Raw genomic sequence first — 27,137 nt, forward strand, 5'->3', positions numbered from 1 at the left:
AGCCCCTCGTCAACGGCCCGCTCATAAGGAACCCCCTGAGACATGAGAAGGCGCACTCGTTTGCGCGCGGGCCCGAAAGAATCATTCCAGCGCTTCATTGCCGAGTGAGCAGTGCGGGGCGCGTTGCCCACAGCCGAGACCCTGTCAGCTGCCATCTGCCAGAATGCCCGTCGTCGAGACCGGGACGAGGCGCCCCTGTGCGTGCTCAGGGCGACCTCCGCATTCTCCACCACGAGCCCAAAAAGCAGCACTCTCTCGGCCTCTGTCCAGTTTGCCTGGCGCTGGCTTCTGCCGCCACTAGTGCTCTCAGCAGACATGGGGGTAGTGCCCGCTGGAATGTCCGGTCCCCGAGATAAGTGGTGGGAACCAGCCACCTAGTCATGTGCTCACCCATCCCCTCGGCAAGATGGAGGAGGGCACAGGGGGTGCAGGACCGGGAAGGGTGGCTGGGACGGCCCATGCAGCGGACAGAGGACCTGCTCCTGAGCACCACTTGCAACGGGCCGCTGAGACCGGTAGGCCTGCTGCTTCCAGGTGCGTGGGGGGGGGTTCAGGGTGCTGGAACTCAACCTGCGTTCCTTCCAGGCAGGACCTTGATCATCCCCGCCTGGTGCCCGCCACTGCCGCCGCGGCTCCCAGCCATCCGGACCAGCCACCTCCTGCCAGCCGTGTTTGTCCGAGCGGCCCTCAGGCGGCGCCACCTCAGACGCCGCCGCCGGTTCCAGGCCAGGGTGCCATCCCTGCTCCTGGGCGACATGACTTGCCTGGACCGCTTCCGCCTGGACAGGGCAGCCATACAGGCTCTGTGCGAGGAGCTCGCGCCCGCCCTTCAGGGGCAAGCTGCGGCTCCCCGGGGCATCCCCGTCCTCCAGAGGGTCCTGCTGTCCCTCCGCTACCTTGCGACCGGCTCCTTCCAGGGAGTCATGGCTGAGGCCTTGGAGGTCTCCCAGTCATCCGCCAGCCGCTGCCTGCATGCCTTCCTGGACGCCCTAGTTGGTCGGATCCGCGAGCACATCCACTTTCCCACCTCGGAGGCAGAGTTGGCACCCATCCGGGCTGGCTTCTCCTCCTTTGCAGGCTTCCCCAATGTGATTGGAGCAGTCGACTGCACGCATGTGGCCATATGCGCTCCCAGAGAGGAACCGCAGGTCTACAGGAATCGGCACCGGTTCTACAGTATCAACGTCCAGGCAGCCTGTGACCACCAGGGGATCTTCACGGACCTCGTTGCCAAGTTCCCGGGAAGCGTCCACGACGCACAGATCTTCACCACCTCCGGCCTGAACAGGCTCCTGTCATCATGGCCTGAGGGGAGAGGCTGGCTCCTAGGTCAGGAGTTGGTGGGGGAGCTGTGAGGGGACGGGGATGGGAAGGGAGATCCTAACTCCGCCTCCCCTTGCAGGTGACCGTGGCTATCCATTGCTGCCTTACCTCCTGACGCCATACCCTGCGGATGAGCCCGCCAACAGAGCCAACTACAACCAGGCCCACCGGCGCACGAGGATGGTGATCGAACGTGCTTTCGGTCAGCTGAAAATGCGCTTCAGATGCCTCCATCACACGGGCGGCCGCCTGGCCATGCAGCCGTTCACCGTCGCCAAGCTCGTGGCTGCCTGTGTCATGCTGCACAATATTGCCGTGCGCCAGCAGCTCCCCTTGCCAGCCACAGAGGGCCCAGGCGAGGACCCCTGGCTGCTGCCCGCCGGTCGCCTTTCTCCTGACGCCCCTGCAGAGCCCCAGGAGCATGACCGAGCTGTGCGAGACAGGGTCGCGGAGCACCTGTGGCATGCTGCGCGCTGAGGGCCATGCCTGGCCATGGGGGGCTCGGCCGGCCAAACACTCGCCCTTTACGCCCCTATGGTGTCCCAGGCGGCCCCTCCGAGTCCCCGCTCCCTCAACCCCTGCATGTAGAGAGCATGGGAAAGCCGCCCCGGCCAGCAGCCACCGCCCCCCATGGACGGGCTGCACGGGAAAAGCGGTTAACGAACTTGGCTTTATTCCCAATCGATTCCAGGGCCGCATCAGGCGCCCAGAGAGCAGCTTGCCAACCCAGAACCCTGGCCTCAGCAGCCAGGAGGGTGAGGGCTAGGTAGCGCGTTGGAGCAGGGGGAGGCCAGCGGCCCCGCCACGGCATCCCCGTTACAGAGCAGGGGCCCGGCTGGGGTCCAAGATGCCTGTGCCTGGGATGGCATATCGGCAGCTGCCCGGCCGTCTGCGGGGACGGGCTCCAGCTTCGGCCGCTTCCTGCCAGGCCCCTCCACTGGGTCACCCTCTGGGTCTTCAGCGGGTGGCGGGTAGCGGGGTGGAGACCAGGCGGTGAAGCCCCTCCCAAGTTCCTCCTCATCTGGCGAGGGGCTCCGGGCGGGCGCCGCTGTGGGGGCAAGAGGTGGGGGATGGGAGCGTCAGGGCCCCTGTGGGCTCTGGGGTTTTTGTCGCGGCCGCAGGCCGCCCCACCCCACATGCCCGTGCCCCTCCTGTTGGCGAGACTCACATGGTGCCGCTGCCCGCGTCTGCTGGAATGCCCCGTGAACCCGGTCCATGGCAGCCATCCACCTGTCATTGATGGTCCCTGCAGAGGGGGGAGAGAGGGAGGGGGGCACCCGTTGGTGGCAGCCCGGCATCTGCTGCAAGCACCTGCAACCTGCGCCTCGACGGAAGTGGCTGGGATGCCTCCGGGCCCTTACGGCCTGCCCTCTGTGGCAGCGGAGGAGGCTCCCTGGATGGCGCCGAGGACCCCGACTTACTGCGCGCGGGGCCCGCAGCCACCTCCTCTTCCAGGAGGTCATGCTCCACCTCGCACAGCGCCGTGTCTAGCCACGCTCGTATGAGGTGGGCCTCCTCCGCACGGCCAGGGAAGAGCTCCTCCAGGTAAACTGGCCGCGCAGTCATCGCACCCTCATCTGCCAGGAGGTCATTCCCGGCTGCCTTGGCAATGAGCTGGGCCCCGAGCCTGGCCGCCCACTGCTCCCACCACCCGTCGCCCTCCATGCAGCTGGGACCGCTGTGGGTATAGTGTTTCTGTGCTGCCCACCGAACTACACCGCCCGCCGGCATGACCTTGGAGGGTCTGAGATGTAACAATTCCCTATCTTCTGTCTGGCAGCTGCATAGTTCATGGATAGGTTCAGCACAGGCCCCCCCCCCCGTCTCAGACCTGTGGGTTGGAGGGGAGGGGGCCGTGGTGGTTGGCTTCCTATGGCCCCAGGGCCCTCTTCCCTTGCGGGGATGCTGTGCTGCTCAAGTGCATCCTTGCGGGACGTGAACCCTTGGGCCTGGCTGTACGTTGCGCCGTGGGACTGGGAATAAAGCTCATCTACACATGGACCCGTGTCTGCCTGCGATACTTTGGTGAACTGCCAGCTATATCCTGCCCTGGCACCATGAGCGCATGACAAGGCCCGCGGTGACAGCGCTTCCCTTCCAGGGGGGGGGGCTTAGGATGCACAAGGACTGGCCAGGGGCCGCTCTGGCATGTCTTCCATATTGCCCTAACGCACCTGCCCTGCCTGGCATGCCGCCCTGAGCTGGGGCAGTCACGCAACCTGCCATCGCGGGGCCCTCCCGGGCCTGGGGTGGCCACCCAGCCTGCATGGCCCGGCCGGGGAAGGGGCACGCTGTGGCAGCCAGCCGGGGGGCCTCGGGCTCCCGCATTTTAGCCACTTTGCGCAGCTGATGCGCTCTTCCACTGCCCCTGTGGGCGGGGCCAGCGGCCTTCCCTGCAGGATTGGCGGGGCTGGCAGCCTCGGAGTGGTTCCCCCCCGGCAGGGCAACGCGAGTGGCCACAATTGCTGAACGCAGGAGACGGCGCCGAGCCAGGGCGGAGCCACGCGCAGCCTCGGACACACCCCACCCCTCCCAACAACCATGGCCTGTTGGCGTGGGAGGCTGGCAACTGCTCCACGGGATTGGATGCGAGGCAGGACGCCCTGGGGTGGAAGGTGTTGGAATGACCAATGGGGCTGCTGCAGACGCCCGAGGGGCTGGACCCACTCTAGGAGGCGGCCGCTCATGGGACTGTGTTGCTGGGGCTGCGGCTGCGATGGGGGCGACCCTCCCCAGGCGCGCGAGACCTCCTGCCCGGGATATGGCATCCGCCTGCCACCACCCTGGATTCTCCATTGGTGGGGGCTAGGGTTCCAGCGAGCGGACCGTTTCCCCTGCCATCTCCCGCCCCCTTGCAGCGGCAGCTCGCACCACCCTCTCCCTGGCTTATCGGGTGCCAGCTACTCTCCCCACCGGGGATTGATCCCCCTCCCCGCTCACATGCCCCGCCCCAACCCTCTACCTGGCCATAGATGCAGGGGGGTTAGCCGTGTTAGCCTGTGGTAGCGAATTCAAAAAGGGTCCCGTAGCACCTTTACAACTATCCAGTTTTATTGTGGCATAGGCTTCTGAGAATCAAGTTCTCTTCGGCAGATGGGTGGTACAGACACTGGTCAAATACAGAGGAGGAGGGGGGGAGGAGGAGGGAGGGAGGGGGCGGGGAGGCAAGACGGGGTGTGTCGGATACATTTGTGGCAATGTGCAGGTGGGGAGATGTGACGGGAGTGTTGGGGGAGGGGCGGAGGACGAAGTCAGACTCGCAGACACAGAAGACAGTTGTACATCTCGTTTTATTGCACTGGAAAGAGCGGGCTTGCGTTTAGGCTGGCGAGGGAGCCGGAGCATTCCACACAGCCCTCCTTCCCGCTCGGAGGGGCGGGGCTGGGATGCAGGCCGCGGCGCGACGGTGCTTCCTGGGCTGCAGCCAACCGTCCGTCAGAGATGTTTGGGGAGGGCGGGGCGCGGGGGAGCAGCCATGCCCTGGACGTGCCTGTGGGGGAAAAAGACACGTGTGGGCTTTGCCTCGTTCCACTGGCAAGGCAAGCCCCACACTCCGCCATCTGGGGGGGGGTTGCACATGGTCGAGGGCAGCAGCTGATGCCTGACGGTCTGGCGAGGATGCACTCAGCCTTGGGAAGCCTTTACCTTTATGGGAGGGAATGAGCTGGTCACAACAAACACCTGGCCACATGTGGTTTTCGAGGCGCCTGCCTCTGAGGCAGCCAGGGGCGGCCATGGTTGCCCCCCACCCCTGCTGGGCCTCACCCAAAGCGGCAAGTGAGCGGGTGGGTTCAGGTGAATGGGCGGTTTGCACTAATCTGCGGAATGCCCCCCCCCACCTCCTCCTTACCTGTCAGCGCTCCGTCGGTCATCACCAGGTGGGAGCGCCAGAGTCAGGGCACCTGCAAGGAAACGGGAGAGCATGCGGTTAATTTGCAAAGTGTCATTCCCTTCTGCCACGGAAGGGTTAGTTTGTTTGTGCTTAGTTAGAAGCAACTAGCATGCATGAGTCCAGTTAGCTGTTGAGTCATTCTTTCTATCACGGTAGAAAGAGAGTTAGGCAGACATTTGCACCTCTTCCCCTTTATGCGAAGTTCCCCCAGTTTTTCGCAAAGTCCCCCGAGTGCATTCTGCGCCTGCCAATGTGAATGCCCTCAGCCCGTTTCGGTTTTCAAAGGGGCAATGCCACTCAGCAGACGGGCAGAGCCTCCGGCCGAGTGCTCACTTACCTGGGGGTTTGGGCGGCGCTGGCCGGATGTTTTGTAGGGCGCGGTCGCAGGTGATTGGGTGCAGAGAGGGGGGCTCGTCCACGCCGGGCGCGCACGCTGATTGGTCCCCGGGATAGTTCTCATCCTATGCTCCTTCGGGCCATAGGGGCGGGGCGGGGCGCTCAGAGAGGGGGCTGATTTTTCGCCGTTCCATGGACGCCTATGGGCTACGCCTTCTTTTTCCGTGGCGTAGCTTTTTTGCGCCGCTGTGGGCATTCCCGCTTCTGGAGGAGCTTAGGGAGCGGACTAACTCCGACCCCGCCTTGCTCCCCGCCCCCCCTGCGTCGGCGTAGGGCTCTACGCCACTCCTGCGCCGCCGCCCGGGCGCCTGTGGCTTGCACCAGTGCTGGCCTGCCGGCGGGCCAGCGCCGCGTCCCAGCGCGGGCGGAGGGCCACTTACGCGGGCGTACGGGCTAGATGCGCCCTCGCAAGCCTTAGTTCGGTTCCTGTTCACTTTCCGTGCCCTTCTTAGGATTGGGCTGTAAGTCTACTTTGTTTAATTTTGATAATCATTTTCTTTTCTCGCTATTTTGTGTCCTATCTTCCTGGACTATAATTAAATTCTTATTTTGTATTTTAATTCAATCCACCTATAAAAGGGGATCCATCTTTGTTTCCAATCGTGTCTGTTTTTTTTCTTTTATTAATTCAGTTAGTGTATCCAATTCTGCAGTCTCCAAAAAAATTTTCTATGTTGGTATATCTGTGTTCTTCCAATGCCTGGTGTATACTATTCTTGCTGCCGTAATTATATGAAGTATCAAATATCTAGTATCTAAATAAATCTGAATAATATCTAAATAAATAATTCCTAAGGAGATGGCATCGGCGACAGGAAGCTGGCTTAGGAAACACAATCAACAGTGGGCTGTGAACAAAATATTTAACTCAGATGTTGCTCAAAGGAATCAAACAAGTACAGTCTATAGGCAGCTTTCCTACTTTACAGAGACTGAAAACGGGAATGCCACTAAGAGGGCAAACATTACTACGCTTATGCTACGCTATGCTTATTCTGAAGCATAAAAAATGGTAACTGCAACAAAGACTCAAGATGCACTCTTAAAAATCTTTCTAGGGAGCCACCAAAACAGTTTCAGATTTTTTACATTTTAATGCTGGGAATCTCCCTTCTCCTCCACACACTGAAATCCAAACACAAATGTTTACGGACAGCTGAAATGCTCCTCCCACAACAGCACCCTTAGTACTTTATTTATTTATTAAAACATTAATGCCCCACCTTTTCCCATGGCTCAAGACAGCTTACGATGCATAATTAAGAGTATCCGAGTAACAAAAAACCCCAATTCACCCCCAATTTAATAAAATGCCTGCAACGTTTACTCTATTAAAAACTCTGGCCAGTAAAATAGCCTTACAGAGCTTCTCGAAAGTTTCCAAGGACGGCACCTCCTCAGACAGCCCGTTCTGTAAAGTGGGAGCAGCTGACCCTTGCCAATGCCAGCCAGCCTCCCTTTAATGGGGCAACACCCAGAGGGTGGCAAACTGAAGATCGTAGCTGGCACATGGGGGCAAGCGGGGCATGTCAACAATGCATGTCAGTAACACTGATTCTGTGAATCTAGGCAAATTATGAGAGGGAGGACAGGAAGGGTTACATCAGTGCTTAGTTCTCGTAGCCCCTTCTTACATGCCCAGGGTAAGGCCGATTGCCACTTTGGGGCCAGGTAGCAATTTCCCCAGGTCAGTTTGGCTAGGAATCCTGCTGGGCTGTCGTCACATGGCCATAAATTTAGCGCCAAACTAGCGCCATCTCCCACTGAATGCTCACCTTATTCTGGCTCTCTTGCGATTTCGCCATTCTCCCCAATTCACGCTTTGTGACTCTTTATGTCGTCTTTATCCACTTCCATGTGAATGCCCTGGATTGACTATGAACGCTTTGCAACACCAAAACGCTCACTCTCCCTGATCATCTGTCTCACCTAACACTGATTCTCCTGTCCTACACTCCCACAAGCCCCAGCACGACCCGCAATTAAGCCTCAAAGTAATTTTTTTTAAAAAGTCAGCCTTATAGCGCTATAGCGCTATTCTACCATGGGCGGGAAACCTCTGCTACCTATCACGGTTGGCTTTTGGGTTGGCCCAGCACAACATTGGTATAATAGAAGAATGACATCGCGCAAATATGCGAAAAAATTTTTTTAAAGGGGTGGGATTTTTAGGGCCCCGTTTCCGGAGGCACTTTGACCGTCGAATTGTGCTTTTCCCTTTTAATGTGACTGACTGGAAGCACAAGCAGTCGTCAAAAGATGGGAGAATTCATTCTAATAACGATAACAGAAGAAACAATTTCTAGTGCAAAACTGATGAAATAAGGGCTCGTGTGATGACGGCCCTGGTGTTTTGCTATCTTCTGGGCATGGAGCAAGGGTCACTGGGTGTGTGGGGGGTGGGGGAAGGTAGTTGTGAATTTCCTGCATTGTGCAGGGGGTTGGATTAGATGACCTTGGAGGTCCCTTCCAACCCTATGATTCTATGTGCGGAGAGACACTCCTTTAGATACACGGCTCGTAGGCCATGAAGGGCTTTAAGGGTCATAACCAGCACCTCACTAAAAGAGAAGGAGGTTTGCAGTCAGAACTCTTGGATTCTTCTCTGAGCTGTACAAACGGACTGGAGCCCTTTGACCGGGTGGATTCATTGAGTTTAGATCCAGAATCGATAGGGTGGTCAAGGCTTAACTATGGCTTTTAAAAGCTTATTGACATGTGCCGCCCAAGGAGGCCGAGAGGGACTTCCTTGGCTGCCATCTGCTACCCCCACAAATACCTAATGCCATGTCCTGGAGGCACAACTTCCCCTCTGCCCATACCATTCCCAATTAATAATAATGAGCACGACTGCCCGCCAGGACCCCAAGGAATTCTTAGCAATCACAGGGGCCTTAATCGCATTAAGAACGATCGAACGGCAATCACCATAGCAGCCCAATCGATGGACAATTTTGAGTTCCTCTGCTCTCCCGTCTACTAGTTTCTCAGCAGCTGAAATATGGGGGGGATGGGACATCACAGGCTGTGAGTGGAAGTATTGCCCAAGACAAACTACCAACAGTCCCCAGCATCCCATTTTCACAGGTATACAGCCTCTGAACTTGTAGGTTATCTTTAACTATCACGGCAAATAGCCATTGATCAGATCTGTCCTCCCTGAATTCGTCTAATCCTTTTTTTAAAGCTGTCTTGATTCTCTCCATATGAGACATATTACATGAGAACGCTCAAGTGTAGGCAGATGCAATGTTAGCTGGGAAGCGTAGTTTAAAAAGACAGAGCTGGCAGAGATCACTCCTCAGAGGATTTGTTAATTTCGTCTTTGCCTCCCTGAAGGCTCTGCCAATTTCACCTCCCAGCTAACATTGCATCTCCCTACACTTGAGCGTTCTCATGTAAGATGTCTCGTGTAGAAAGATTTAAGTCCTGGTCAATGCATGCAGCAAAATGAGGCAGTCAGATCTCAAGATGGTAGCAAGAGTTGTCCCACTTCAGAATGTAGGTGAGGGCAGGCACATTTTAAATATTCCCCCATGGAAAGCTCCCTGAAAAAAATAAACTTAGCACATCAGAGATTCTAGCTTTGCATGCTGTGAAAGTTTCACATTTAACTGAGAATTAGGGGAGTTGAGGAAAATGTAATCTCCCCTTCCCCTGCTTGATGTGATATAATCCATTTTACTACCTCAGGACTGCAGTATAAGTGACACCAAATGTCACATTTGGTTCCAGTGGATTCTATTCTGTTAGTTTGCTGTGAAATACTTCTTTCTCTTAGTTTGTTATGATGTATTTTTTTTCTGTGAGGAAGTCCTTCCACAATTCTACTGGCGACCTTAAATCCTCATGGTCCAAGAGAGGGTAAAAATGTTTGCAATTTCGCAACAGTGGCTTTTCCTTAATTCCCAAGCGCACAGCGTCCAATTTGGGTTGTGTGACTGTGGCATGCATAAAGAAGGGGTTGCATCTTACAGCTACCTCACACTGTTTTCCTGACCTGCAATAGTCCCGGGGCTGTGCTGTTGGCCCAACGAGGGAACCCATACCTTGCGGGTTTCCCCAACAGGCCAAAGAGCCTCCAGGGCTGTCTTGGGTCAGGAAAATGGTGCAGGGTGGGGGAACTGATGCCCCTTCTCCATGCAGTTCCACACAGGAATGGAAAAGAACCCACAATGCACCTGTGACTCTTAAAGGACGGCAAGAAGCGGCCAGAAACAGCTCCAATATAGAGATCCCAGTCCCCCCAGTGACAGGCGGGGGATCCCCCGCCCCCACGCTCCCCACCCTGCCCCACTTACCTAACCGGCAGGGGGGCGTGCACCTTCCCTGTGCGCTCCCCCATGGTGTGGTGCGCTCCCATGCGCAGCAGCCACCGGGGACGAGCCCGTTTTGGCCCGGATCGGGGCTGCTGCGGATCACGGAAGTGCTCCTGCGCTCCACAGCGCCTGAAAACGGGCCTGATCAGTGGCAAAATGGGCTTGTTTTCAGGTGCTGCAGAGCGCAGGAAAGCTCGTGTGCTCCGCAGAGCCCCCAAACGGGCCTGTTTCAGCATGAATCGGGCCCGTTTTTGGGCACTGCGGCGCGCAGGAGTGCTCCTGCGCTCCGCAGCGCCTCAAAAACAGGCCTGATCCATGCTGTGGATTGGGCCCATTTTGAGGCATTTCGGAGCGCAGGAGCGTGCTCCTGTGCTCTGCCTCAAAACGGGTCCAATCCGTGGCAGAACGGGCCCATTTTGAGGAGCTGCGGCGCGCAGAAGTGCTCCTGCGCTCTGCAGCGCCTCAAAAACGGGCCAGTTTCAGCATGGAGCCCCTGCTTCCATGACAAAATATCTTGAATGCCCCCTCCATAAGGGTTACAGCAGTGCTTAGTTCTCATGGCCCCTTCTTACTTGCCCAGGGTAAGGCCAATTGCCGCCTTGAGGTCAGGTAGCAATTTTCTCCAGGCCAGTTTGGGTAGAGATCTTGGCGGTGTTTTGCCATCTTCTGGGCACATGGAGTAAGGATTACTGGGTGTTGGGGGGCGGTATTTGTGAATTTCCTGCATTGTGCCGGGGGTTGGACTAGATGACCATAGAGGTCCCTTCCAACCCTATGATTCTATAACCAATGCCAGGCTAGCTGTAGAATCCCTTCCACCTGCCAGACCTGTTTGCAGCCTACTTTCTCTTTTGTCCCTCTGGATTTACTCTTAAGCTCCACAATTGTAGCTCCAATAAGGGACCCCCAGGAAAACAGCCAGTGGCCAAGCATGACCCTCAGGGGCTTGGATAACATAGCGAGGGGGGCGTCTCTGGATTCGAAGTGTGCTGAAAGAATTGGTGGGACTGCCATCAGGTCTATGGATTCAGCATGGGCCGGTTGGTTCCTGAGTTTGGAGGGGATTTGCCTTGACAATAGGCAGCAATGATTACGGGAACCTTATCCCAGGAGACAGGGTCTCTGGGCTGCCACCCACAGAGGGCCTTTTGAGAGTTACCATAATGCAGTCACTGATGGATCGCACTTGCAAAGCCGCTGGCATGCCTCAGAGCACAACATGTAAACAGCAATCCAAAAGAGCTACAAAACTCTCTAGCAGGTACACACCCACTGTGCAGAACAACAGCAAAGCTAGGTGCGTTCAAAACACACCATTGTACAGTTAATGCATACCTGTGCAACATCACATGCAGAGGGCATCTCCACACATCTGTTGTCGGCAAAAGGAACAAATGCATTTGGGTGGGACTCTGCCGCAGAAATTCGTGCACGCACCCCAAATTCTGACACCTACCTCCTCACCCTCTGTAGCGTCTCCCACTTTCCTCTGGTCTGACCCTCCCTCTTGCTGTCCATCTCAGCCATAGGAGGCTGGCTGGTGGGAGGTGACTGGCAAAGATGCACCCCCCCACACACATACATACACACCCAGGAGAAAACACTGACGTCACAGCAGGCTTAAAAGTTTGGGGTGGAAGTACGGTAGGGATCAAGAGAAATGGAGGGGGGACGAGCAAGCAAGAAGAAGACCACGGGGTTCACCGAGACATACCCGGAGACCGTCAGCTCCACAGCTGGTAAGTTCTGATCTGCACACAGACAAGGGTCACCCAGAGGGCATCTATACAAAAGAGCAATTAAGTTGACCAGAACATTTGAGGAGAGGAAGAGATTGCTCAATGTGGCAAAAACAGCCACAAAGAATGTGCTGCAGTATTTCGGGTTTCAGTGTAGCAGCATATCCGAGATCTGTTTCCTGCTCTAAGAGGGACATGGTATCTAGTGGTTAGAGGTCCATCAAAGCCTTCTGAAAACATTGTAAGATTTTCTTGTTTAGGCTAGTTTCTAACCGCTGGGATTAATTTTTGGTTTCTCTCTGTTATTATGCATGAGTTTACTTTTTAAAAAATTATATTATCTTTGTTGTTGTGCCTCAGAAAGAAGCCAGGTAGATAATTGTGTATGTAGATCTGAGAGGGGACCAGCGGGTATTGCCTATGGCTTTTTATCTTCCACTCTTATCTGTCCTTTCCACTGCTGTTCACAAGCAAAGTGCTCACTTGCTCACAAAGAAAATTCCATGGACCGACCAGCAGGCGGTACCTCCTGCATCCCTATATCCCAACTTCATTCTCCCCGTTCCTTAAATCAACTTGCTACAGATATGGGAAGCAATGCTTATAATACTAGGAATCTCTCAATGTTTCCTGGAAGGGGTTTTTCCTAGATGTAAAAGAGGAAGGAAATCTAATCAGGGACTCACATAAAATCCACATCGCTGACCTTTGTCAATGCAGGCTTGGCTAGGAGCTCCTTAGGACGCAATGGGAAATTTTGTTTCCATATGAGAACCTCTAAGAAGCTAGAAAATATCGCTAAGTACTGGAAGATCGAAACAGGCAAAAGGGACCAGTAATCCCCACCCCGGTCAGGCTGTCCCCAAACATCAGGGATGCACACGTGTTAATGAGACAGTTGTTTGGCTCCGATCTCGGGGGCTCAAGTTCCCGCACATTAGGGTCCCAAATTAATTAGTTTTCCCGGCTGGCCCATTGTGTGCCCCTCGCTCTCACGATCTCAGGTTCTCCCAAGGGGTGGGGGCCGAAGCATCATGTTCCCCAAAGTTAATCCTAGGGATTGCAGGAAGGAATGGGGCAGGGAGACAAAAAGTTACCTTTGTGGTGCTTAATTATCGGGACGGGAGAAAAAAAAAGTTCACCTACCTGGTGCTGCCATCTGCTACTTTAAAGTCATATTAATAGACGGGAAATTGCAAGGCGGGTCTTGCAGCTACCAACTCATCAGCCAAGTGACCCGGATAAGTATAAAGTCTGAGATCCTCTCAGCAGGCAGCCACTGGGATCAGAATTCCACATCTGGCTCATGCTAGTTTGCTGCCCCAGGCAAAAAAAAATATGAAGCCATCTTTTGCTGGCCGTTGGTCCCTCGTGCAGTCTGACCACCAGCAGCATTCTGAGGTCTTGGGTTGGAGCTCTTTTTACCGCTGCGTTGTATTGTTCGTGGAAGGGGGATGTGTCAACTGTGTGCTGTCTTCAGTGGTCTCCCCAGTAGCAGCCCCTTTCCCCTCCTCTCCAAGGCTGCATCCACACCTCATTTGATAATACACCATCGTCTCACTATAGCAGTGATCCCCAACATGGTGCCCGTGGGGTCTTCCAATGGTTTCCTGGTGCCCAGTTTATTTTTATTTATTTATGTCATGTCATTTATAGTCCACCTTTCTCACTGAGACTCAAGGCGCAGCCAAGTATCTGGCCTCTGTGGAAGTAAATAATTTCAGAAGGGCATTTTCTTTGGCCAGGTGTTCTGCTTTTCCATCAGTGGTTGTTGAGGGTAGGTACAACAAAATCTCCTATGCAGAAAGGCTATGTCTATGCCCTTTGGGAGACGTAGAGTCTGCAGAGCACATGTTCTTCAGTTGCCCATTTTATGGAGAGGTTCGTTTAAAAATTATTACTCCACTATTAGATAGGATTCCCAGACATATAACTACAAATAAGGCAAAGCTCTCGTCGCTCTTAGTCAATAAAAAACACATGATCACATGGCAAGCAGCCAGATTCTGTACATTAATTTTTAAACAGCATGAAATGTATTTTAAACGTTTTTCAAAAACTGATGGTTTTTCTTTTTATTGATAAGTGGTTTGGTAACTTAATTTTTGTATATTGGTCTTGGTACTGTAATAAAAATGATGATGATGATGATGATGATGATGATGATGATGATGATGATGATGATGACTCAAGGCGCATTACACAATGTGAGATTAGTACACTCAAGATCAAGGACATTTCCATAAACAATGCCATACGGTAAATAAACACAAGTTTACATTAGTAAGAATCTAGTACAGAGTAGAAGAAATGCTGAAACAGAACATAAGCAATTCTAGGGCTGACATTAGACAACATGAAGCACAGGTAGCACATAGGAGCACATATTTAAAGCAACAGATAATATGTAAAGCATCATAGTGGCGAAGTCTAAGGGAGAAGGGGTTCATTCATTCATTCATTTAAAAATTTATTCGCTGCTTTTCCACCAGAGGAGCTTACAATATAACATAGAAACATAAATATAAAAAACAATGTAAAACACAGATTTAAAACACAGTCAAAATTCATTAAAAGGGGCTAAGCAAAAGCCATCTTAAATAAAAGCTGCCTCCTGAAGATAGAAACCATAGAGCCCAGGCACACCTTCCTGGGGAGAGGGCCCCCCCAGGCCCCCCCACCCCATCATGGGACCGCCACCAAAAAGGCCATCTCCCCTATACCCACCAACTGAGCTTCTTTGGTTGATGGCACAGTCAGGGAGGCCTCTCCCTGGGATCTTAACTAATAGGCATGAATATACGGGAGAAGAGGCTCCTTCTGGTAGCCTGGTTCCAGGCCATATACGGCTTTAAAGGATAAAATCAATACCTTGAACCGGGCTCAGGAATAGATTGGTAGCCGGTGTTGTTGCTGCAAGATCAGGCTCACATATTCCTGATAACTGGCTCCGAGCAGCAGTGTTCTGCGCTAGCTGCAGTTTCCAAATTCTCTTCCCGGGTAGCCTTGAGTACCTTCTGCACTTTAAAATTTGACAGCTACAACAAAATTTTGTAGTTATAATAGAAACAGAGAACCACAGCTATGCACATTCTGTGCCCATGCCGTGCAAGTGTAACATCTTATACCAGGGATAGAATTCAACCGTCTAAGAAACTGGTTTTTTTTAATAAAAGCAACTTTCTCACCCTTACAGCTGTGAATCAAGTATCGACTATTTGTGGACAATGGCTAGTGAAAAGTCCAAATGTGGGAAGGGATTTAAAAAAGCAATTGCAAGAGAAAGGAAGCAAGGCGTAAGAGCCATGCCAACAGACAGTATAGTTTAACGGGTAGAGTGATGGACTAGGATAGGGGAGACCAAGGTTCAACTTCCAGCTCTGCCATGGAAGCTCGCAGGGTAGCACAGCTCTGCCATGGAAGCTCTCCTGTCACACACTCTCAGCCTAACCTACCTTGCAGGGTCTGTTGTAAGGAAAAAATGGAAGCATGGAGAATGATGTAAGCCGCTTTGGGTCCCACTGGGGAGAAAGGCAGGGTGTAAATGAAGTAAAATTTTAAAAATTTGTGAACAGAAAAGAATATATTATAATAAATTAACACACATATATGCAACCTTGCTTAATTTGCATGATTTAAATAAAAGAGAGCCCTGACCAGGATAGCCCAGGTGAGCCTGATCTCATCAGATCTCAGAAGCTAAGCAGGGTCGGCCTTTAGTAATTGGATGGGAGACCCCCCAAAGAAGACCAGGGTTGCAGAGGCAGGCAATGGCCAACCACCTCTGTTAGTCTCTTGCCTTGGAAACCCCAGCAGGGGTCGCCATAAGTCAACTATGACTTGAGGGCACTCTCCACCACAAATAAGAAAGAGGATTAAACCATTATTTCATAACACTCAGTTTAGGCAGCCCTGAACAAAACAGTGGTGCAAGATTGCTAGGGGAGCTGGGGTATTGGCAGAGATGGCCAAAATCTCAAGGATTTGAACCAGGGCCAGAATATCAGGAGACCCTCTTACGTTTTTTTCAGACGTTGAAGTGTCCCTCTACCGGAAGTTCCCTGGTGTTCCTGGGCTGGCAGGGGGTTCACTAATCTCCCCTGCGGCCCCCTCCTCCTTACACGCAGCGGTCACCCCCACCCGTCGACGTCACCGGACTACTTTCAGCCAGGAGCAGCTCGACCAGCTGGAGGCAGCTTTTGCCAAAAATCACTATCCGGATATCTACTGCCGAGAGGAGCTGGCCAGGGCTACCAAACTCAACGAGGCTCGCATTCAGGTACTAGAGATCTCCGGTTTCGGGAATGCTGCACATAAGAAGTAGAACAGGGAGATTGAAGAGGCTGTCCCACGTTTGTTCCATGTCCAGAGACGCAGCAGAGGCTGCAGGGCCATATTAACCCATGGCCGAGCCCCTAGGCTTTCGGTTATTTCGGGCCCCCTCCAGCACTTCAGTCTTTCACCCCACTACAGCTGACAGCCTGACCCTGGTACTAGAGTTGCCAGCCCCAGGTGGTGGCTGGAGATCCCCCGGAATTACAACTGCTCTCCAGGTGACAGGGATCAGTTCCCCTGGAGAAAATGGCAGCCTTGGAAGGTGGACCCTATGGCAGTATAGCCAGCTGAAGTCCCTCCCCTCCCCAAACCCCGCCCTCTCCAGGCTCCACCCTCTAAATCTCCAGGAATTTCCCAACCAGGAGCTGGCAACTGTACCTGGTACGGTAGGTCTTAGACCACAGTGCATAGCCCTATATCCATTTTGAGGGTCTCCTGAAGAATTCTATTCATATATACTTAGGAGAGTATATATATATGGATAAATATATGGACACGTATTGGTATAGCACAGAGTGTAAAGTGCCTTTATCCGTTGGAGCCCTAGGACGCAGGTAACAGTGCCTCAGCCCGTAGGCTTCGGCCTAGTCAGCCTTATGAATAATACAGCCCTGACCTAGGCTTCGGCCTAGTCAGCCTTATGAATAATACAGCCCTGACCTAGGTTTCGGCCTAGTCAGCCTTATGAATAATACGGCCCTGACCTAGGCTTCGGCCTAGTCGGCCTTATGAATAATACGGCCCTGACCTAGGCTTCGGCCTAGTCGGCCTTATAAATAACATGGCCCTGACCTAGGCTTCGGCCTAGTCAGCCTTATGAATAATACGGCCCTGACCTAGGCTTCGACCTAGTCAGCCTTATGAATAATATGACCCTGACCTAGGCTTTGGCCTAGTCGGCCTTATGAATAATACGGCCCTGACCTAGGCTTCGGACTAGTCGGCCTTATGAATAACATGGCCCTGACCTAGGCTTCGGCCTAGTCTGCCTTACGAATAATACAGCCCTGAGAAGTTAGTAAGTCTGCTGTCACCTTGCAGTCGCACAAAACCTATTGTACAAATCGCACAAAACCCTTTCTTGGAATTCCAAGTGTTCCTGCAGGATCAGGAACGTTAGGGACCCCAAAGACGCTGAGCACACGTGCCTTGGTAATAAAATCCACAGAGTATTTTTCTCTTCTCGTTCCTTTCACAGGTTTGGTTCCAGAACCGGCGGGCAAAACAACGAAAGCAGGAACGGGCCTTACTCAAACCAGGCACCTCCGGCATCCTGTCTGTCTGCCCAATGCCCACACCGCCGCCGCGACAGCACCAGTATCCTCCCACTCTTGCTCCAAATCATCACCTGCCCCGCTTCCCTGCCACCTACACTCTGCCGCCTCCACCCCTCTCAACCGCCTCTGCCCAATTTCCCTGTCCTGTCTCTCACCACTCTCAAGCCTCTCGCACTCACGAAAGCTGGTACAGCCCCTTGTGTGCCATGGGTTCTCCTTCAACTGCTCCACCGCCTTCTGTGATTTCGCTGAGTCTTGATCCCAGCACCCACTGGAACTGAGCACTTTGGCAACAGGGGATAGACAGGATCAAACGATGCTGGGCGAGTGGGGTTGCCAACATCCAGGTGGGACCGGTACATCGTCCAGAATTGCAACTGATCTCCAGACAAGATATTAGTTCCCCTGGAGAAAAAGGCTGCTTTGGAGAGTAGATTTGAAGGCATTATTTGCTTGTAAGATTCCTCCCCTCCCCAAACCCCGCCCTCCCCAGGCCCCACCCCTAAAACCTCCAGGCATTTCCCAACCCGGAGTTGGCAACCCTAGGATGGGGTGAGGAGATGCCCAAAGATATAGACCGTTTTCTTGTTTATTCTATCAATGATGCTGTACAGACTCGACCCTCCTTTTCCGAAGAGCGACGGTCTCTATGATAAGGATGTTCAGCCACTGCAGGGACAGAGCTCCTGAAGAATCGGCAAGCTCCAGTATTCTAGTTCAGATGTATTCTAGTTTTGGAAAAGCTAAGAAACAGCTGTACTGGCTTACTTCAGATAAAACACAAAATCATGGTTTAATAAAACTAATTATGGTTGGTGTCATTATCAGAACACAGAGTACTCTACTTACTAACTATAATTTAAGTATGTCAAACCCAGGATCTGAAACCTTGGTTTGAAGTTGGCTTATTAACCACAGTTAGAGTCCATCTACACATTACAAAGTCCTCGTGTTCACTGGGGAACAACACAATGACTTTGCAATGGGAATTTCCATCATCCCGCACACAACACCAACTCTTTTCCACTTATGGCCAAAGTAGGTAAGTAACATGGTTTTAACAATGGAGTCAAAACATACACGATGGGGAAGAGGCTAAAGTTACTTCTCCCGGTGTGTGTGAGAGCAGAGTGAGTGAGTGAGTGTGTGTGTGAGAAAGAGAGGCAGAAACCTTCCATTGCATGTGTGATACAATGTCCTTGTGTTGTTCTCCAATGAATACAAGGACTTCGAAATGTGTAGATATGCCCTTAGTTTCAGCTATCAGTCCATGTGATGTATGAACACAGACATCCTGGTTTAACCCTGGTGCCTCCCTCACACTCCCTGGCTATAGAGATGCCTACCAAGTGTGAAGGGAATTAAACTAGTATTAGTTCTCTGTTCATTTCACGAACAAGCTGTAGTTAAAATAAAGCATGGTTATGTGTTCTGTCTGAAGTGAGCCTCAATGATACTTCAGCGAATTTGGAACCATGTTTGAGAGTGGGCAATAGATAACCTCACAGACATTAAACTGAGTCTCTAGCTAGAGACATGCAGAACAAAAAGTATAGTCATTACTGGGATATTGCTAGATTAAGTGGAAATCCAAGAACCATTTAGTATTCAAGGAATCCTCAGAACTTCCTATGAGAGGGCTAGGTTTCTAGATATATTAGTGTAACATGTTTGAGACCCTTATTTTGAAGGGATACTCTGTTCTCTAAACTGATGGTTTGCCAGTCTTCTACTGTGAGAATTCTTTTTCAATAACCTATCTGCCACGGAGCCCCTGCATTTTTCAGATGATTTCATTTTATGCATGGTGTTGGCTGGGCCTATTGAGATTTACCTTCAACCCACACAACTTCAACCTTGATTCAAACATGTAGAATTCTGAGGTGGTAAAATGTGCTGTCTGACCTGGATGGCCCAAGCTAGCTCGAACTCCAGATCCCAGAAATGAAGCAGGTTGGGCTCAGTTTGTACTTGGATGGGAGACCATCAAAGGAAGTCTAGGGTTGCCAGCCTCCAGGTGGTGGTTGGAGACCTCCCAGGCAACCCTAGTTGCTACACATTCAGGCAATGGCAAACCACCTCTGAACATCTGTCACCTTGAAAACTCTATGAGGGTCACCCATAAGTTGGCTGTGACTTGATGGCACTCTACCTACACAGGAAGTGCTATACCACTTCGGACTGCAAGCAGGGATATAATTTGATAATCCTCGATCATGTACAAACTTGTGTGAATAAAAAAAAAATTACCAGATCAAAAAGAGCCAGTTTGGTGTAGTGGTTAAGAGCGCAGGATTCTCATCTGGAGAACCAGCTTTGATTCCCTACTTCTTGAAGACAGCTCGGTCACCTTGGGTCAGTCACAGCTTCGAGGAGCTCTCCCTCTGAGTGTTAAGTCATCCTGAAGGGCGGTATATAAATTGAATATTATTATTATTATTAAGTGTCCAGCCTAGCTTTTTGCATGCAGTGCTAGTATTAATGTAGGGGAACTATGAAAAATGTAATATCTCCCCTGCAACATGAAATGATAAAAGGTCATTCTACAACCCTGGCATTTTGCCCCTGCGTTATCTCCTCGTTCTGCTGCACTCACAGCTTAGGTCTCTATTTGCTTTGGAAGAGCCTGAGGGCTGATTCACACGATACAAAGTACTTATGCACCAGATGTGTCCTGCCAACAGAACTGGTCTCAGAGTTCTGACCTCACATGTGTTGATACGGCAGTGCTGAGATGGCAGAATGGACTTTACCACTTTAGTTTGCAAGAGAGGGATTATCTTTTCAAAACTCCTGTATGTTAATTATTCCCTGTGTATGGAAAACTAACACAGCACTCGGATGTGCTGATTTTTAATTTGCAGGAGATTTTTACAGGGAGAGCACTGAAAATGTGACTTTCTCCACCTACAGTGTGAAATGGTATAGCCATTTCTACCATCTCAAGATTCCACCACCACATTCTGCTGTGTAGGTACATCAGGACTGAGTGGGTAGGGTTGCCAGGTCCCCCTGGCAACCAACAGGAAGTTGAGGGGACTTACCGGGGGGGGGCGCTCACCAGAAACAGCATTACATCACTGGTGACACACTGATGTCACTCCCTATTCACCCAGAAATTACATCAGTGTGTCACTGGGGGATGCTCTGGTATTTGGACAAAACTCTATGGTTAACCATTGAGTTTTTGCCCAAATACCAAACATCCCCAACATCCCCCTGGCAACACACTGACATCACTTTCCCCTGGCAACACACTGACATCACTTCCAGGCACATGGGCAGTGGCATCAGTGTGTCAGGAAGGATGCTGCTGATAAACTCTCCTCCCCCCCATTTCCCACCTTTCTGAGCGACAGCCCAGCCCAGCCCAGCTGCCCTGCCCTCCCCTGACTAGAATTGGGTCCCCGGGGGAGGCATCCACGCCCAGCCTGTCCGCCCAGCCCTCCCCCGGCTGGGATCGGGGCGCAGGGGAGGCAGCAACGGCGGGCCCAGCCCCCTTGCCCTTTCTAGACCCCGTTGTATTTTTTGCCACAACGGGCTTTGTTGCTAGTACAATATATTTGTTAAAATTACAATATGCCTGACTAAAGCACTAAAAAGAACCTTTACAAAGAGAAAAAAACAAAATATCAATCACTTGGGAACGGTTGTTCGTGCTGATTGGCAGGCCCAAATACCAATTGCTTAGGCTGGCGAGTCCCCCTGCGCCATCGCCCTGCTGCAGCCTTTCCCGTGTGTCCACAGGCTGGACAGCTTATGAGACACCAGCAGGAATGTCTTGGGAGTGTGCAGGCTGAGAAGGCTGCCCTTCCCCCTTGGAAGAATTAAAGCTATGCAAACTGCAGCCTCCCCGCTCCTCCTAAGGTGGCTCATTCATTGCAACACAGCTCCAGCACCATCCCGCTCAAGGACATGCACTGATTTGGATGGCTCTGCCCGACTCCCCATAGTTTATCACGATAGCCTGCAAAAGCACAGGAGCTTACCGGAGGGAGGGAGTTGGCAACCCTCCCCACCCACAGTGTAGGTTCCATTCTGAAGACAGCTGAGGAGCAAGCAGTGGGGGTGAAAACCAAATTCAAACTCTAACCAAATAAAGACACAACTGTGGCCCAGTCCACACAGTTACAGATCAGAGTTGAAAAAAACATGCTGGGTTGCCAACTCTCTTGTTTCTGTGCCCTGAAAGTTGGCCACAGTTGCCAATTCGGGTTTGGGAATTTCTTGGAGATTTGGGGGTAGAGCCCATAGAGGGCAGGGTTTGGGGGAGGGACATAATGCCATCGAGTCCACCCTCCAAAGCAGCCATTTCTTCCCGGGGAAACTAATCTCTGCAGATCAGTTGGCAACGCCATTTCAATCTGCACAAGAACAGGTCCTGTCTGACGAGTAGTTTTGCAAGGGTGCCAGAGCCAGGCCAGATCAAACGTACTGGACAACCCCACCTTAAAGAAGCTCAGCAAAATATGATGTAGGCTTAACAGATGACTGAGGGCGGTTGTCCTGGCTTCTTTCCCTGTTGGAGGGTTGCCTGTAAAGAGGCCAAGGTTCTGGGAGAGTAGCAAAGGAATCGAGATGATTTCTGGAACAATCGCCAGGCTCTCTGCGTCTGACTTGAGGTGAAGTGTTTGAAAGCTTTTTATCTCCTCTGCAGGAGGAAGGCGCTAGCAAACCACCTCCGCTTCTCATGTGCGTTGAAAGCCCCAGCAGGGGTCGCCATAGGCCAGTTGTGACTTGATGGCACTTTACACACACACACCTCTGCAGGGCAGGCATAGGATAGGGAGAAGACTGTCAGATTGCGGACACCCTTCTCTTGCTTTTCTAATCCTCCTTGTATTTACAGCCCCTCCCTACACACCCACACACTACTCAGGCAAATCACTTAATCTGAACAAGAGGCAAAACTCCACTTTTCCTCCTGACAGTCGGTAGAAGCCAGAGGCGCTCGTTTCTAAAAGACTAGCTTAGAAACGAAACACCCTCGTTTAATTTTCTCCTTTTTCCATGCTCTTCATCCTACAAACTTCGTCTTCTCAAACTCCTCCTCCAGCCAAGATCTTTTCTATCAGCAAGCGAGGGATCAGCCTCCTCCAGAATGGTTGCCATCCTCCAGATGGGGCCTGGAAATCTCCCAGAATTACAACTGATCTTCAGCTGCTTTAGAGAATGGAATGTGTGGCATTACATCCCACTGAGGTTCCTCTCCTCCTCAAACCCTGCCCTCTCTAACCGCCATCCCCAAATTCTCCGGGAATTTCCCAACCTGGAGCTGGCAACCTTAGGGCTAGAAGTCTCCTGAAATCACAACTGATCTCCACGCCAGAGACCACTTCCCCTGGAGGAAACAGCTACTTTTGAGGGTGGACTCTAGGGCATCACACCCCATTGAGCTCCCTCCTATCCCCAAACCTTTCACAATTTCATCCTTCCCAAGTTCCACCCCAAAATCTCCAGGAATTTCCCAAGCTGGAGTTGGGAACCCTCTCCATGAAGCAAAAGAATTGGGGGAGGGGATTACAATGCATGGTTATTTCAAAGTACTGCAACGAAACGAGGCTCTGAACTGACCAGTTGTTTATCATCATCATCTTCATCATCATTTTGAATATATTGCTACTACTTCCCCTTGCTTCCCACGTGGAGAATTCTAATAGGAACCGGAAGTAACTGCTGCATGGAGCTCTTTTTAAACACGGTGGACGCGCAGCCAATCAAGACCTCGGAAGTCTTTGGAGGGAGAAAGTTGAGCTAATGCCCGGATGTTATTCTCTCTTCCCCCTCCCTCACGCCCACGCAGACAAGCCCCTCCCTCCCGTCCCAAGCGCGGCTTCCTCTCCCTTAGCGCATGCGTAGTCGGTAAATCAAACTCGAAAGCCGAAGAGGTAGTCACGTGACCGCCCTTGGTGGGCGGGCCCCTATAAAAGCGTCGCGCGCGCGCTCCGTCGGCCCGCATTTTCAGCAGCTCCAGCCCGGGAAGTGTGACTCGGTGAGTTATGAAGGAAGCGAAGTGGGACCCTCTCCCCAACCCCTACCCCCACCAGAATAGGTAGAAGAAAAGGGTGGCTAAGCCTTCGGTCTCGGTGGCAGCGGCCGTTAGTACCCAGTGACGTCGTCAGATAAAGAGCGAGGAGGGGTGTGGGTGGCCCAGTGCGGGGCCCGAGAGCGCACGCGCGTTAGGCCGCCTCGAGGCCGCTAACGGTCGTGCGCATGCGGCCTAGCGCGGCGATTGTGTTAAGTCGAGTGGAGGAGGGAAGGGGGCGCGCGGCGGCGTCGAAGGCGCGGAGCGAGAGCGAAAGAGGCCCGGCCGCCGCCTCGGGCTTGGCGGGAAGCGCCTCGGCCGCCATCTTCGGCTCTCCAGACGCTCCTGCGCTGAGAGCTCGGGGTGAACAAGATGGCGCTCGAGGCGGGGAAATGGGGGCGGCCTCGCCCGTGGGCTCGGGCGGGATTCTCTGAGGGCGAGAGCGCCTCTTCCCGCCCTTTTGACTCTTCCTCGCTCCACCCGCGGTCGCTTCGACGCTGCGGGAAGTGAGGCCTAATAAAACTTCCCTGTCTGGAGAACCATTGGACTAACGCGCCCGATGACGAAAAATAAAAGGGAAATTCTACAGAGGGTTTGGGCCGTGCAACTCACGTTCAGTGAGACACTTTTGATTATTTAGTACGGTTTATCCCTTTCCTAGAGCTGAGTCTTCGCAACAAGCCTGTGAGGTAGGTTAGGTTGAGAAGGACTGGCCTATGGACCGTGAATTGTGTGGTGAGAGGAGGTTTGAGCCTGTCTTATAAAATGGTAGCAGAATGAAAAACAATACTCAACAGACAATAATAAGCACAGACACGTGTGTGTTTAGGTTCTACGAAAGAACTTACTGCAAAATTAGGGTGAAAGGGTACATGGATAGAAAACAACGCCCATTCCAATAGTCAGTCTTAGGGTCACCTCATTGAGAATACCACCACCTCCTTTTTGGCGGGAAGATTTTACTCGACACTTAATTGGTTCTATGCAAAGTAGCTAAACACAAACATCAGCTTAACTCTTTCATGATTGAAGGGATGGCGTTTCCTAAAAGCCCAACCCAGTACACAAGCTACCTTCAACTTACATAGAGGCATAACATAGAGTTGTTCCAGCTTTGTCTGGGCCAATAGGCTGAGCTTTGCTCCTTGAGTGGCTGATACCTATCCCCATAGGTATGAGTGCTTGATTTTTCTTTATGCTTACTTGCCTCCTACTTCTGGTTCATAACTTGTTTTTTTTTTACCTTTCTGTAGATACCTTTTTGCCATCATGTCATCTGAAGAAGGAAAGCTGTTTGTTGGGGGGCTGAACTTTGACACTGATGAGCAAGCTCTGGAGCAGCATTTTAGCTCTTTTGGTCCTATTTCTGAAGGTAGGGATAGTAAACTATTTGGTGTGAATCTGAAGAATGTTAAGGTTCTCACTTTCTAAACTGAACTTCCTCTCTTGTGTTTCTAGTTGTCGTGATCAAGGACAAAGAAACCCAGAGATCAAGAGGGTTTGGTTTTATCACCTTTGCCAATCCTGAGCATGCGTCAGATGCCATGAGAGCCATGAATGGAGAGGTGAAGACAGAATAATTTCAGATTGTTGCTGTCTTAAAATCTTGAGACAGTCTGATAACACATGATAAAGCATTTATGGTAGAGCTGGTTAATCCGATCAGCTTTAGAAAGGACAGAAATGTACCCTGTTGAGCAAGGTATTTCCCAAACACCCTTTCTCAGCTAATAAACTTAGTGTTTATCCTAATGGAAGGAATGGTTAGCAGAGATGCTACCATGCATGGTTGCTGGGCTTTCTGGGCTTTTTTTAAACTACTGTGTTCTCAAACACCTCATGCAGATAATAGTTGATCAGCTAAGTAATGACATAGACAAAACAATCAAAAGTTAACTATTAATTCTTACCCTTGTGCTATTGCCCTGTCCTATTGCAAATGAAGATGGTGGGAGGCTTGCTCGCAGCTATCTTACGATGCTCATTAAAACACTGTGTGTGTGTGTGTGTGATTAGTCTGTAGATGGGCGCCAGATCAGAGTTGACCACGCAGGGAAATCTTCACGTGGATCCCGGGGTGGCTATTTTGGTGGAAGGGGGCGAGGTCGTGGCTATTCCAGAGGTGAGTATCAGGAGATGGTGGCAATTGTTGACTTATTCTAGATTAATTGAGGGAAGGGTTGGTTCATGGATGGCTGCTCACCGAACAAACCATCTTTTTCTCACTGTAGGTGGTGGAGACAGAAGCTATGGTGGTCGCTATGACAACAGAAGTGGAGGTTACGGCGGGTCCCGGGATTATAGCAGGTAATTGTGATCATGAGTTCTGCTTCAAAGATTTTTAATTTTCAGTGAGCAGGTACAAAATACAAATGCTTTGTTTTCAGAAGTCAGGGAGGCTATAATGACCGCTACTCTTCAGGAGGCTCTTACAGAGACAGCTATGACAACTGAGGTAGGTAGCTCTTGGAAAGGGATTGAAAACGTCCTACTTGTCGAGACACCCTTAAGTTGCAGTGTTCCAACTTGCACTAGGTAGTGGCTGTAGCAATAGCTTACTACCGAGTTGTTAGATTCAAAGATCGTTTTCAAGCATCCGCCTTTGACTCAATCTAAACATTGCAGGCATCAATTCAGATTACTGATTCATTACTTAAATGCATGTTGGACCTTAAGAACTGTTAACTTCGAATTGTACAGCCCAGCTGTGAAGTGCTAACTGGGGGAGGGCCTTGAGATTCCTAGCCTCACTAATCTAAAAAGTCTAGGAGTGGTGAAAATGCTGCAAACATGTCCGTATGCTTGTGCCTTTATGATTGTACCTGCTTCTTGTCCTCAGCTCACACCGAGTAAAAATCCTTCCTGAATCAAGATCGTCCTTCCAATGGCCGTATTTATAAAGATTTTTGGAGCTTCGCTGAATCTTTAGTTACCTACTTGTATCTTCCCCTATATAGCTTTTTGTCACATGTAGCCTGAAAGCTTCCTCAACAAGATGGCCTGTTTAGACTTTGCTCAAGAGTTTCTTTTTTCAAGAGTGGTTTTAAAGCATTTTTGAAATCTGGTTTTATTTGTACTTCTCAATCCAAGGTTTTCTTTTAACTTCACTTAAATGGGGCCTTAAAACTTAGCTTATACTAAACTGGAAGCTGGGCAAAATTTACTTTTGGAAAGTGCAATGCACTTTTTGTAGCTCAACTCTTAGCACAGCAAGGGAGGGTGACAAAGTCAAAGCCACCTTGGTGTTACTGAAAGAGTTAATGGTTCACATTGATCGTAAATCTATTTGACTGTATAGTGAACATAGGACTCAGATGCTTTGAGAGGTTCTTGAAAATGTTTGTTTATATTGTCCTTTTTTTACTGGAAGAAACGTGCATAATTCCATTGACATTGTATTTGAAGTGGATAAGGAAGTTCCTGTATTGAGTTTTTGGCTTTACGAAGCCCATTAAAATCCCATCTGAAACAATTCTCTGCTCGTGACGTTTGACATCACATTGCACCGCACAACTTAGATAGCTTAGTGACAAGTAAGCAAAAGTGTTGCATCTCATTTGGAGAATGCTCAGGGTTGGTTACCAAGTAATGAGGTTGATAGACACTAAAGCCTGAAAAAACTGATGAGAATGAAAATCATAAAACTGCAACACGAGGCACAACAAATGGGAATTTCTGCCTGCTCCTCAAACTGATTAATTAGCAGATATTGTAGCACGGCATACTCTATAGATTCATGTTGATGATTCTATTGTATTTGAATAACCTTGTATCAAATCACTCCTGAATTCCAAATGGATACGATCAGAGATGACACCCAGTGTGCATTTG

The 27,137-nt window shown here is 51.1% G+C and overlaps 2 protein-coding genes across 3 annotated transcripts; both read left to right on the forward strand.

Moving 5' to 3' along the window:
• The first annotated feature begins 11,590 nt into the window (after positions 1 to 11,590).
• LOC129346516 (homeobox protein prophet of Pit-1-like) lies at positions 11,591 to 17,562 on the forward strand. The gene is made up of 3 exons (XM_055003860.1): positions 11,591 to 11,669; positions 15,701 to 15,948; positions 17,203 to 17,562. Exons 1-3 carry the CDS (start codon positions 11,591 to 11,593, stop codon positions 17,560 to 17,562), a joined length of 687 nt encoding a protein of 228 aa, XP_054859835.1.
• A 5,623-nt stretch (positions 17,563 to 23,185) lies between these two features.
• LOC129346052 (RNA-binding protein 3-like) lies at positions 23,186 to 26,778 on the forward strand. Of its 2 annotated transcripts, none has more exons than XM_055003313.1 (7): positions 23,186 to 23,273; positions 24,560 to 24,678; positions 24,765 to 24,871; positions 25,323 to 25,428; positions 25,538 to 25,613; positions 25,694 to 25,761; positions 26,146 to 26,778. In XM_055003313.1, the coding sequence occupies exons 2-6, from the start codon at positions 24,576 to 24,578 to the stop codon at positions 25,758 to 25,760; spliced, it is 459 nt and encodes a 152-aa protein (XP_054859288.1). In that variant the 5' UTR covers positions 23,186 to 23,273; positions 24,560 to 24,575; the 3' UTR covers position 25,761; positions 26,146 to 26,778. The 2 variants fall into 2 exon arrangements, with proteins under 2 accessions (XP_054859288.1, XP_054859289.1); XM_055003314.1 differs by having other exon boundaries at positions 25,697 to 25,761.
• Positions 26,779 to 27,137: the final 359 nt, after the last annotated feature.

Source organism: Eublepharis macularius, chromosome 19 (assembly GCF_028583425.1).
Source record: "Eublepharis macularius isolate TG4126 chromosome 19, MPM_Emac_v1.0, whole genome shotgun sequence".
Classification (NCBI taxonomy): Eukaryota; Metazoa; Chordata; class Lepidosauria; order Squamata; family Eublepharidae; genus Eublepharis; species Eublepharis macularius.

What these genes read in the sequence shown, in the direction of transcription:
- LOC129346516 (XM_055003860.1), top strand. Translation starts at nt 11,591, where the DNA reads ATGGAGGGGGGACGAGCAAGCAAGAAGAAGACCACGGGGTTCACCGAG. An exon ending in GACCGTCAGCTCCACAGCTG is followed by an intron (nt 11,670 to 15,700) that starts GTAAGTTCTGAT and finishes CGTTTTTTTCAG; the next exon opens with ACGTTGAAGTGTCCCTCTAC. An exon ending in TCAACGAGGCTCGCATTCAG is followed by an intron (nt 15,949 to 17,202) that starts GTACTAGAGATC and finishes TTCCTTTCACAG; the next exon opens with GTTTGGTTCCAGAACCGGCG.
- LOC129346052 (XM_055003313.1), top strand. Translation starts at nt 24,576, where the DNA reads ATGTCATCTGAAGAAGGAAAGCTGTTTGTTGGGGGGCTGAACTTTGAC. An exon ending in TTTTGGTCCTATTTCTGAAG is followed by an intron (nt 24,679 to 24,764) that starts GTAGGGATAGTA and finishes TTGTGTTTCTAG; the next exon opens with TTGTCGTGATCAAGGACAAA. An exon ending in TGAGAGCCATGAATGGAGAG is followed by an intron (nt 24,872 to 25,322) that starts GTGAAGACAGAA and finishes GTGTGTGATTAG; the next exon opens with TCTGTAGATGGGCGCCAGAT.